General features: G+C 51.1%; 4 protein-coding genes across 4 annotated transcripts; 3 read left to right on the forward strand and 1 right to left on the reverse strand.

The window, feature by feature from the left end:
• Positions 1–659: 659 nt before the first annotated feature.
• Positions 660–3,218, forward strand: Asppvi_001477 (SNF1 family serine/threonine-protein kinase; the record flags this gene model as incomplete). Its single annotated transcript, XM_043297772.1, has 4 exons — positions 660–1,066; positions 1,135–1,970; positions 2,027–2,617; positions 2,671–3,218. 4 exons carry the CDS (start codon positions 660–662, stop codon positions 3,216–3,218), a joined length of 2,382 nt encoding a protein of 793 aa, XP_043153707.1.
• A 987-nt stretch (positions 3,219–4,205) lies between these two features.
• On the forward strand, positions 4,206–5,578 carry Asppvi_001478 (DUF3500 domain-containing protein; the record flags this gene model as incomplete). Its single annotated transcript, XM_043297773.1, has 2 exons — positions 4,206–4,425; positions 4,488–5,578. The coding sequence occupies 2 exons, from the start codon at positions 4,206–4,208 to the stop codon at positions 5,576–5,578; spliced, it is 1,311 nt and encodes a 436-aa protein (XP_043153708.1).
• Positions 5,579–6,315: 737 nt separating this feature from the next.
• Positions 6,316–7,848, forward strand: Asppvi_001479 (putative monooxygenase; the record flags this gene model as incomplete). The annotated part of the gene is made up of 7 exons (XM_043297774.1): positions 6,316–6,318; positions 6,373–6,501; positions 6,549–7,210; positions 7,264–7,319; positions 7,373–7,421; positions 7,469–7,658; positions 7,750–7,848. 7 exons carry the CDS (start codon positions 6,316–6,318, stop codon positions 7,846–7,848), a joined length of 1,188 nt encoding a protein of 395 aa, XP_043153709.1.
• A 1,925-nt stretch (positions 7,849–9,773) lies between these two features.
• Positions 9,774–10,217, reverse strand: Asppvi_001480 (uncharacterized protein; the record flags this gene model as incomplete). The annotated part of the gene is made up of 2 exons (XM_043297775.1): positions 9,774–10,053; positions 10,111–10,217. 2 exons carry the CDS (start codon positions 10,215–10,217, stop codon positions 9,774–9,776), a joined length of 387 nt encoding a protein of 128 aa, XP_043153710.1.
• Between the last annotated feature and the right edge of the window lie 2,131 nt (positions 10,218–12,348).

Genomic DNA, 12,348 nt, shown 5'->3' on the forward strand with positions numbered 1-12,348 from the left:
ATATAATAGAGTTTCGCACTGGGAGCTGTCACTTCAAAGCACTCAGCGAATAGGTAACAGGGCATAAGATTGACTTTGATCTCTTGAAGGTATTAAGGATTAGGTACTAATGCACTCCCCAGATTTATTTGAGGGGTCAGACTCCCGGCCGGAACAGCCCACGATTTGTTCCAATGGATTATATGTATCATATAAGTCTATGACACTTCATCTTCTGTCCCTCCTTTCCCCTCATTTCTGGTCTATTTCTTTCCTTTAACTACCTCTTATTCAACTGGCAGACCGAATTTCCACGCCATAATCCTCATACCCATCAATATTCGACGGTATTTCTCCCTCTCTTTACTTTAACCGGTCGACACAGGAGGAACTCTCAAAAAATTCTAGGAAGCTCCCGCCGCTCGGTTTATCTCTGCTCCACTTTCGCCCTGAACACCTGGGCCACGACCTCGTGGGGGACTATCACTTTCGGTTGCTATTATTATTACTTTTATTGGCGTCTCCATAATTTAGACGAGCTTTTAGTCGGTTCCAGACCAAAAAGGGGAGCGAAATTAGCTGGGGTGGGAAAAAAAGCTGGATAGTCAGCAGGACAGACCGTTGGGACCGCCCGGAGAAATCACCACGTCACGTTGTCCTGTCCGTCCTCCCGACCAGCAATGGCAGCTGCCTTTGACGACGAGGACCTTTCTGTCTCCCTCCCCTCCTTCAACTCCGATCGCCAGCGTGAATGTCCCACTGGGGCCGGTCCTCCCCCCAACGCCTCGAATTATCCTGCCATGGCCATGCCCCCGCCCACGCGCCCGACCGGGGTGGCCGGCGACCCCTCCATGCAGTCACCAGCGACCATGAGGGACATGCAGCGGCTCGATCAGTACCAGACGGTCAAGATTCTGGGCGAAGGCTCGTTCGGAAAGGTGAAGCTGGCGATTCATCAACCTAGCGGCCGTCAAGTCGCTCTGAAGATTATCTCTCGTCGGAAATTGCTGTCCAGAGACATGGTTGGTCGTGTGGAGCGGGAGATTCAATATCTGCAATTGCTACGGCATCCTCATATTATCAAACTGTATGCTCACGTCTCGATATTCTCTGTGTTGACGGAAGAATTAGCCTAATCCTTTTTCAACTTTGCAGGTACACCGTCATTGCTACCAAATCCGACATCATCATGGTCCTCGAGTACGCTGAACGAGAATTGTTCGATTACTTGGTCAAAAGAGGCAGATGCAACGATGCAGAAGCCCGCAAGTTCTTTCAACAGATCATTTGTGCCGTCGAATACTGCCATCGTCACAAAATCGTGCATCGGGATTTGAAGCCGGAGAACCTGCTGATTGACAAGGATAAGAATGTCAAGATCGCGGATTTTGGGCTGAGCAACATCATGACAGATGGAAATTTCCTCAAGACCAGCTGCGGCAGTCCTAACTATGCTGCTCCCGAGGTCATCTCCGGCAAGCTCTATGCTGGACCCGAGGTCGACGTATGGAGCTGCGGTGTTATTCTGTATGTTTTGTTAGTGGGACGGCTCCCGTTTGATGACGACTATATTCCCGCCCTGTTCAAGAAGATTGCCGCAGGCAACTTCCACATGCCCCCTTATATCTCGTCTGGAGCGGCTCGCCTGATCAGATCGATGCTCCAAGTCCACCCAGTCCACCGAATCACTATTCCCGAGATCCGCCAGGACCCTTGGTTTCTGCAAGACCTACCCAAATACCTTCAACCCCCTCCGGAAGAATTCATTGCTACTGGAGTGGATCCGAACAAGGCTATCGACCCTAAGAAGATTGCCCCGGGGAAGCCCCTCTCGGCGCAGCACAAGATTCACCAGATCGCCATCTCCAAGCTGGAACGGAGCATGGGATATGCGCGGGAAGATATCGAAGATGCACTCAAGAGCGCCGAGCCCAGTGCCATCAAGGATGCTTTTTTCATAATCGTGGAAAACGAAATGATGCAGACCAATTGTGAGTGACAACTCCAACACACCTCCCTGACTGCATTGTCGAGCTAACAGCCGCAGCTCCCACAGAAGACAACCTGATGGGCGGTCCTGTCGCACCTTCACCTCCCCCGAACCGAACTCCTTTGACTACGCCTGCAGTTGGCCGGCCCGCTGCACCCCGTCCTCAAGGGTCCCCTCTTTATGATTCACCTCGCCCCTCTTCACAACTATCACAACAGGTAGATTCGGATGATTTTGAAAGTTCCCGAATTAGCCACGTTCGCATTTTGCCGACGAGCTTGCCCTATGTTCATGATCAACTAATGGAACAACGGGAGCGGGAGCGGGAGCAGCGGGCGCGTGATGCGGACCGATTACGAGAAGAACGTGCTCAGGCCAGTCTCGACGACGATCTTTCCGGTGCACGTTCCCCCGAGGAGCAGGAAGCTACCGCCAGAGCTTTGAAACCTCACTCCCGTAGTATCATCGATCTGAACAATCTGCGCCTGGAACCTCCAGAGGCTCGGAGTGCTCCCCAGCAGCCCAAGAGGACCCGCAAGTGGCAGTTTGGTATTCGGTCTCGCAATCAACCTTACGAGGCTATGCTCTATCTGTACAAAGCCATTGCAGCACAGGGCGGCGTCTGGGAGATCCAGCCCTCCGAAGCAGGTTCGTTCTATTCCAAGTTACTGACTCACGTTCTTCAACTAATTAGTTACCAGAAGGCACAACGCCCATTGGGGTTGAACGGCGACCAGGAGAAAGACCTCTGCAAGGGAAATATCCAGATCTTCCGGCCGACTACTACATTCCGAAGGACTCCTGGTTCATCCGGGCGCGTCTGTTGAAGCAAGGTGTCACGGCACCGGGTCGCTCAGCCAGTGTGCAGAGCAGCAAGAGTGACTTGGAAGAGCTTCGCCGTCGATTCAACATCTCTGGACTGTCACACTCCGCCGAAGAGAAGAATCCTCTTACGATGGACAATGCGAGCAACTCAGGCCCATCCTCCGCAACCCAGCCACACCTGCCTGGACGAATCTCGCATGGGGTGTGGGTGTTTGTGGATATCCAGCTATACCAGCTGGAGGAAAACAACTACATGGTTGACTTCAAGTGTGACGGATACCAGAATGTGATCCGCGCGGAAGGCGACACCGACTGGCATCCCATCAGCAAACGTTACTTCAACAAGGAGAAAGAGGTCACGAGCCCCTATCCTTTCCTCGACGTGGCGTCGGACTTGGTGGCTCAACTGGCTGTCGCCAGCTAATTGCATTTTCTCGAGTTTGGACGGCTGGCGCATAATGGAGTTCTTGCGATGATTTGGTGCATGGCGCACACTGGCGTCTCATGATTTACGGCCTTACTTCCTGTATCTTATTCTAATATTATGGGCATATGCGGAAAACGCACCTTGTTTGGGCACTGACTGTCAAATCACTATTCTCAGATCCAGGGCTGTGTGGCATATTACGAGGAGAGTTGATCAATGTGCCTTGAACCTGTAGCATAGCAATGTTCTGATACTGTTGAGGAGGTCTGGCTAGCAACTGGAAAGTGTCACTATATGTAGAGGTCTTCCACCATCAGGCATCAACAATACAATACTAAGGGTCTATCCCCCTTCAACGCCGCCTTATCAGACCACTCTCCACAACCAACTTTGATATCCATGTCAGATCTTAAAACGCACACACTGTGACACTGCACCGAGCGAAATCAAAGACACAACTGCCGCACCCATCACCCAACCGACAACGGAACATCAGACCATCGAGCGAGTCTTTCGATCATCAGGTGCCGATAATCGAGATTATTGCTATCCGGTAATGGTGCCAGGAAAGTATTTCCCTCGTGAGATGCGTGTGTGGGGGAATGCGGAGATGGAGATGGAGGAGTCGGGGATAATTTCCCAGGTAGGGAAGCCAGTAGGAAAAGCAAGCCGATCAGATTATTTATGGACTGGATGTGGGAAGGTGAACCAGCGGCTTGGAGCCTGGACATACAGTCTGGACTCTGGAGAGGAGGGAACTGGGCCTACTGCCAGGCGGAAAAGCAGTTTGCCGCTCTCCACAGTGGGAGCGGACTGTGGGGGAGAGTGGGTGGTGGAGAAGCCGCTGCATCGCAAGGACGCAACAGCGACACGGGGAGAAGAGCCGAGTGTCAGGCGAGAGGAGGTCGGTAATAAAGTCGTTGAGCTGCTGTGTATTTTCGGAGTGTTGCGTTTGTTTCAAAGCCTGTCAGCTTGTCCGTCACCATGTCGTCCGAACAGCTGGCTCAATTGCAGAAGCCTACGGGCGAATATCGCCAGTATCTCCCGGACCTGAGTCTGAAGCGCTTCCAGGTAATGCGCGGCCAGGATGCGCATGAGTACGCGCACGATTTCAAGACGCTGCGCCACCCGCCCTGGCTGCATGCGCTGTATATGCACTGGTTGGATTTGCTGCAGGAGCCGTTTAAGGGTGTCACGACTGATGGTATGTTAGCCATTATGGTAGAGCGACTGACTGTGATCTCTTCTTTGTTGACTGATGCTCAGGAAATGTGCGCCCCGGTCTGTTCACATTACAAGACGAAGACGTCCCCATCGCGGAGATTGTCACCGCGACAGAGTCCCTGCTCTCGATTCTAGACGACAACCAGCGCCAGTCCCTCAGCTACCACATCGACTCGCCCGAATGGCGCACATGGTCCAACCCGGAATTCCTCCTCAGCCACAAGGGCCTGCGTCTCGACGAAGTCACCCCCTCCGTCCGCGACGCCATCATGCACATCCTCGAGACAACGCTCTCCCCAGAAGGCTACGACAAGGCCGTCAAAGCAATGCGCATCAACCACTTCCTCGGCGAACTGGTCGAGGCCCCCCGCGTCATGAACGAGTTCTCCTACAACTTTGTCCTCTTCGGCCGCCCCTCCCCCGACAGGCCCTGGGGCTGGTCCTTCTACGGCCACCACCTCTGCCTCAATATCTTCCTGTACAAGTCCCAAATCGTCGCCTCCCCCTGGTTCACCGGCGCCGAGCCCAACGAGATCGATACCGGGCCCTACGCAGGCACCCGCATCATGCAAGTCGAGGAGCAACTCGGCCTCAAACTCATGCAGTCCCTCTCTCCCGAACTACAATCCCAGGCCCGCGTCTTCTCCCAGATGCACGATCCCGCGATGCCCCCGGGCCGTTGGAACAAGGACGACCAGCGCCATCTCTGCGGCGCATACCGCGACAACCGCGTCGTCCCGTACGAGGGCATCTCCGCCTCCTCCCTCACCGAACCCCAGAAACAACTCCTGTATGGCATTCTGGAGCAATACCTCCTCTACCTGCCTGCGCGCGCGAGGGAGTTGAAACTCACCCAGGTGCGCCAGTATGAAAGCGAGACATACTTCTGCTGGATTGGCGGGTTCGGCGACGAGGATCCCTTCTACTACCGTATCCAGAGCCCTGTTATTCTTGTCGAGTTTGACCACCACTCTGGTGTGTTTCTGAGTAATGAGGAGCCAAAGAAATTCCATATCCATACGCTGTTAAGGACGCCCAATGGGGGCGATTACGGAATGGCGCTGCGGCCGTTAATTCCTGCTGTAGAGGGGATTAATGGGAAGGAGATTACCTGGGAGAAATCGGCGTTATAGTTTATATATTCTGTGGAGTCCTGTCTATACTAACGGCGTAGTAGATTGTGGCATCTCATGAGTATGAGTTGTATATAGCTGATTGTATATACTAAAGAAGAAATCAGGTTGATTGCTTCATTGATATGCACCGGTAAGCTTTCTGATGTCCCCGAGTGCAAACATCCAGAAGGATAGTTTCCGTAAGTCTACTACGTCCATAACTGGAGTATGTATTCCCTAGACTGCCAGAAAGTACATCGTCTGGAACCCTTTTGGATTCCGTTGATAATTTACCAGGTATCTAGAGAGGTAGTGGTAGGAGATCGAGCTGAGGTATGCTCAAGATAGATTGAAGGTGCTGCGCAAGGACCATTCGCTTGATATATTCGATGAGATCGATGATTATTGAAAACACAGGGAATCAAGAACAAACAAGAACAGAATGCTATCTCTGCGATAATGTAATTACACAAACATCTGCGTTCTGGCCGTATATGCAAGGAGGGGGTAAATCCGGCCATAAGAGGAGTCTCGGTATTTCGGGGCAGCTCTTAAGCCCCCGCAGTCATCTACTACCTTACGGAATAATGGCCGGCAATTTAGCCAGCCGCTGATGGATTGTTAGAGGCGCTTAGTGGCTGCTTGATGGAGCTGTTTAAAGTATTATAAGGGCTGCTTCTCTCGGGCGTTAAGTCTTCAAATCTTCGACATTGTCTCTTCCTACCAAATCCGGCGAGATCGTCAAACGGAGCACAATGGTGAGATGCTATTGGCAATTCTCGTAATATGATCATTAACTAAACCAGAAATAGGTCTCTGAACAAGCTCATCTCCACATTATCATTGCCGGTGCTGGCCTTGGCGGTCTAGCCGCGGCAGTCTCCTGCGCACTCTCCGGACATACGGTAGAAGTAGTCGAGCAAGCAAAGGAGCTCGTCGAAGTTAGTGGTGTACAGAAGATCACACAACATCGTTCTAACCAAAATAGGTCGGTGCAGGTCTTCAGATAACTCCCAACGCCTCGCGACTTTTCAAGTACTGGCAACTTCCCAACTCCATCTGGCAAGCCGCAGCTGAGCCCACGGCGCTCACCGTCCATCGCTATACTGGTCAGATCCTCGCCAACGAACTCTCCTTCCACAAGAACATCCGCGCAAAGTATGGCGCTCCGTTCATCGACCTGCACAGAGTAGATCTACAGCAAACCCTGTATGCCCGTGCGAAGGAGCTCGGCGTCACATTCCATCTCAACGAGAGAGTCGACTCGATAGACTTTGACACAACAACGATCAAAACCCTAGCTGGCAATCAGTACACCGCTGACTTAATCATTGCTGCTGATGGGCTCTGGTCCCGCTGCCGCGAGTGTTTCCTAGGGAAGAAGGATGCGCCGCTCCCTACTGGCGATCTGGCCTACAGAATTGTGCTAGCTGCGGATCAAATCTCGGATCCGGAGTTGAGAGCCTGGGTTGAGAACCCAGAGTGTCACTTCTGGATAGGACCCGGTGCACATGCCGTGGCCTACTCGCTTCGCAATGGACGAATGTTCAACATTGTGCTGCTTGTGCCGGATAATCTGCCCCCGGGAGTCTCCAGACAGTCTGGCTCGGTGGAAGAAATGCGGAAGCTCTTCGAAGGCTGGGATCCAGTGTAAGTTCCTCCTTCTCTTGGCCTTGGGCTGACGCTGACAACAATAACGACAGCTTGAATCGCTTCCTGAGCTACGTCGACAGCGTGGACAAGTGGAAGCTGATGCACCGTGAGTATCCTGCGCCGAAACATTGGGACAAGTATTGAACTGTTACCTTACAGACGCCGAAATGGAAACCTGGGTAAACGACAAGTCAAACTTGGTCTTCCTGTACGCATTCCCATCGCCATTCTATATTCATCATCTAACCCACTCAGCGGTGACGCCTGCCATCCCATGCTCCCCTACCTTGCACAAGGCGCCAACTCGTCTCTCGAAGACGGCGCAGTCCTGGGCCAATTACTCGGCCACATGAAGAACAAATCGCACCTACCCCAGATCCTCCGGTTGTACGAGAGCCTGCGGAAATCCCGCGGCGAGGCCATTGTCAAGGAGACTTTCAAGCAGGTCAGCTGCTATCTCATTCCTTCCGCTGCAACGCATTGACTTTCTTTCAGAGACATGATTTCCACATGCCAATACTAGGACATGTCCAGAGGTGCAGCCCTGGCTTTATGGCTACGATGCAATCACAGAAGTTGAGAATGTGGTTGCGCAGCACCCGGAATTGTTCGCCAGGGCGTCTGCGAATCTGTAGTCCGTTTCTTTCTACATAGATACTATATACCAAACGCTTGATACTATTACTTCTGTCTGCCACTTGCCAGTTCATATGTGTCCCGGCATACACAATGGTAACCAACGTACATAATTCCCCACGGCATTCCCCGCTTTTTATACTTTGAACTAATGAACTGATGGGTCCACAGACAACACCATAATTGCCGGCTGCATCGGTATATTTTGCCGATGTACATGATGAGAGGATAGATAATCCCCAAAGTTCAATTTCCACACTGAGGTCGGATTTTACGTAGCGGTTGTCGTGATCCCCTCGTAGGGCCCCGAGACAGCGGCGGAGATCCATCCAGTCGCATAGGTGATCAGACCGTAGATCGGTAGGGAGTTTAGATGTGGGTCATAGATCACTCATTCATCTACTGCACATCTAGATACCTTCAAAATTGTACAATATATTTCAGCATGGGTTCATTTACGGAAGACCTGCTCGAGTACATCTCACAGTATTTCATTCCCGTTTCTCCAAGCTTTTACACTCATATTCCAGAGTACTTCTCAGTCTTCAAGTCACGGATCCACAAGGAGTCCCAACTGTCTACTGATTGCTATTGTCCATTGCCAAATCGACTTATTTGGCCAAGCAAGGATTAGCAAGCTAATGGGTACTCTGGACACCACCTGTGGTGACTGGGACCTCACTCCTATACCCATTTTGCCTTCTAGATAGACTTGCCATAGCTGCGTACGTTAGAGAATTGGGCTTCATCCATGCAAGTGTATGGGCCATTATACCCTGTGCATAGGTCAAATAGGCAAGTCTCTGATTCGTTTGCTTAAACAGATACTGATTATGCAGAGACTGTCCAAATTTACAACATGCTGATCCATAGGAATAACCAGTCCTCTAACAAAAGGGCTTCTGTGAAGACCCTGACGAGGAAACTTCTCTCTTTGTCTCACACACGCCCTTCGTACGAAAGATCACGAGCTTGAGAGCATCATCGAGCAGCGGAAGCGTCGTGGTCAGTTAAGTCCCAAACTGGAAGGCCTAGTAATAGACAGACTTCGAGAGAAGGGAAGCTAAGAGTACACTCTTGGTGTACTGCGGAAGCGTTATCACGGTGTGAAAAGGAGCCTTAAAGACTTGAAGAGATGAGTGGGTGTAAGAACTGGGTGTTACAGATGCTGTTATCTAAATTGGAGGTTGACATCTAGAGCTTGCTATCTCCAGCTTGTCCCTCATTGTGGTTACCTCTGGAATGATGACCATTGCTCTGAATCAATAATATAAGGACTGCTTGGCTGTCACTATCAGCTCTAAAACCCATTGACCTGCTGCAAGTGAATTGTTCCAGATTATTTAACTTCTACCATAATCTCCCAATTAACAACGGCATTGCAACTCTTAGCCTTATCTTATTGAGGCATCTCCTAGACCGCAGTTTTAGTTGAAAATCAGCCCACTGATATTTACAACCCCCAGGAACTAGCTAGCAGCTCTAGGGGCTTCTATATGGGTATGTATACTACTGCTGCTACTACTACGAGTTCCCGCAAGGCAAAAAGACCAATGTTACTCCAAGATGCTGCGCATCTCGCGAATCCAGACCCATATAGTAGCTATAAAGATGTTAACCCGCGAACAGATATGCATTCGGAGGGTAAGTAGTTAATGTCATTTGCTCTTCCTTAGACCCTTCAGAAGAAAAATCTTGTCTGCGGCCTGCCTTTTAGGAAGTATATACAAAGAATGTCGCAGAATCCTTAAACACAGAGTGACGTGTGGCTATCACAATGTCCGTATCAATGCCTTTAACTTTTATTTGAATCCTGAAACTTCTCGTCGCCAGGATCCCCGCGTCACTATGCATGGTGTAGCTGTCGCTCCCGTGCAACATGCTCTGATGTACTTAGATAAGTCATGCCGGGCACTTATATCGATCATACACTCCGCGGCGTATTGGCGCTTGTTCCAATCCTCCCGCCTCCGGGACCCCCGTCGCCATCCCCAAAGCGCTTCCACGGTCGAGCTGCCGCTAGATCATTTCGCGAAGACACCGAAGTCGACGAGCTTCGGCTCAGTGATGCAGGCGAGGAGACTTTAGATGATTCAGCCGATGAGGCAGCATTCCTCGCAGTAAGAGCAGCCGCCGCCGGGTTGCAATGCGCGCAGACGAAGATGCCAAAGCCGCGTCCATTGCAGCTGGCACATACGGCTCCTCTGCCAGGTGTCAGAAACGGTGCAATATACTCTTCTGAAACAGCATGCAGAACGTACCTTGGTGCGTTACCTGCGCAATCCCGACAGGTTAAGACGGTCCGGCCTCCTATGCAAGCTGTATGCTCCGGGTCCAGGTTCAGCGACGACATAGCGCGATATGACATTGTTCTGTCTCAATTACGTAGCACGACAATGTTTGTATGCCTTGGAGCCTGCGTCGAGAAGTCAAAGGTAGAGGCAGACTGTAGATACAATTGCATTCCCTGAAGCAAGCGATCCGTGAAGCCTGGCTGACATCAGTTGGCCACTTCTAAAAGAACAGCCCTGTTCAACTGAGGAAATGCGTTGCTTATTAGTCTCGCCTTAATACAGCTTCTATAACTGCGCAGGTGGTGTGGTTAGATTAGATGAGCAAAAAGAAACTTGGCCTTGCAGGCCGAACAGGGCCCCTCCCTGTCCAGTCCAAACGGCGATTTCTCCGTATGCCGTAAGCAAAAGACGATATGGTCACTGGACTGTGCGACTAGAGTCTCGAGTCTATCATCCGGTTTAGATCCTTGCTGGTGGCGAATCAACGTCTGTCGTCCGAGTCGAGACGCCGCGGAATCAGAGGAGATCGGCTGCGCTGGCAGGGATCAGGAACCATCGAAGCGACGCCCAAGCGGCCCAACGGTCCAGAAGACACACGTTCAAGATCGTCGCGCAGGGCAGATTTCTGAAAAGCGGAAACCTGACGACGAGTGCGGTCCATAGAGCTGAGTCCCAAATCGCAAGTGGTTGAGACCGACATTGAAAAGTCGACCAGATGCCTTGGTCCGAGCCTCGCTTATGACATGCCGCATGAAGCTAGGTCCAGTGAGCGAGCGCCGAATCATGCAATCAGAGTGAAGGAAAGAAGGGAAAAAAACAGGAGAAGCATAAAGTATTGAAAATATCGCAAGATCCATACCATGGAACAAAGGCGAAAGCATGGCAGCCACCAAGGGCTGTGTTACTCGAGCCGCGAATGATAGGGGATTGACACAGGAATTTCGAATCGCTGCCGCTCCAACGAAGCAAGTGAGGGCTCGCCGACAACCACGGATAGGTGCAGGGAAACGTGCCAGTATGATATCATTCCCGTGTATCAAATATAGATCACACAGAACGCTCTTCTAGAAGGTGTACAGACGAGAAAGAGGTAACATCAAGTTAGTATCGTGTTCCTGTCAGCAATGCCGAACACGTATTACCGGTGCCCAAAAATCACGTTTCTATTTGAGCAAAGACACGATCGATTTCTGTACGGCGTGAATGTCATTCGTCTCGCTAGTTCGTAGCCCACTAGCGGACCCCCTAATGCAAGCTCAACCATTCTGTTCCTATGACTGAGGATGCAACGATTTAACGGAATTGAGCACAGCGACTCAAATGCGACTCTTAGCGAGAGTGTAGCTTCTGCGGCATACACCATTGCGATGCACGGCAGGATCCAAGCTACTGCAAGGTTAGTGAAAGTATGTCTGCCCGGAGGAAGACATGCTAGAGGAGACTGTTGGATAGGTCGATACCTGACTGTGACCTGGCTTCCATAACCCTAATCGCCTGCATCGAAAAGTCAGGGATATGTTTGGTTAGGACTCCATCATAGTCAATCCAACATACAGGATCTCCGGTCTAGTACAGTGAGTGGCGTTGTGAGAAAGCAGCGAGTATCTCTCATAATGGTCTCGTGAGCACTCTCAGGATGGCGCCTGAGATCTCACCTCTTAATGCGAATGTGTGATCTCATGCAGGTATCCGCCCGATATACGAGCAGCGGAAACTGCATAGCGAGTCTTGACGATTTTACCAACCGCATGGCGACAGAAGACCGTGTACACACTTGGAGTCTTTGTGCCAAGGAAAAACATTCTGTGCCTCTCTCATGAGATGCATAGCACTTTACCTGCAGATCGAGTGATCACATGTCCTTGAGGTCGTAAGGCATGAGATGAAACATGGTCACCCAGGAAGCCCTTCTCACAACTAATGAGAGATGCATTTGCAGTTGAAGTGATGTGGCAGCTAATTGGCTCGCTAGCCTGGCGCAGGTTCCTGGTCCCTGTAAAAGACAACTCAGACGAACCTTGCGTGTTCACCGATTATTCTCAGGAAACTGATATATCGTATTCATAGTACCGCGAGGTTACATCCGTCCGTGTGGGAAAGTCCATAATGTCAAGAACCATAAGATTCAGGATATAGTATGATGAAGACGGCTGGAGAGCGTTTGCCGCGAAGAGTTATCCCAATTGAACCGGCCGATCCGATACA

This window comes from Aspergillus pseudoviridinutans (genome assembly GCF_018340605.1).
Source record: "Aspergillus pseudoviridinutans IFM 55266 DNA, scaffold_1, whole genome shotgun sequence".
NCBI lineage: Eukaryota > Fungi > Ascomycota > Eurotiomycetes > Eurotiales > Aspergillaceae > Aspergillus > Aspergillus pseudoviridinutans.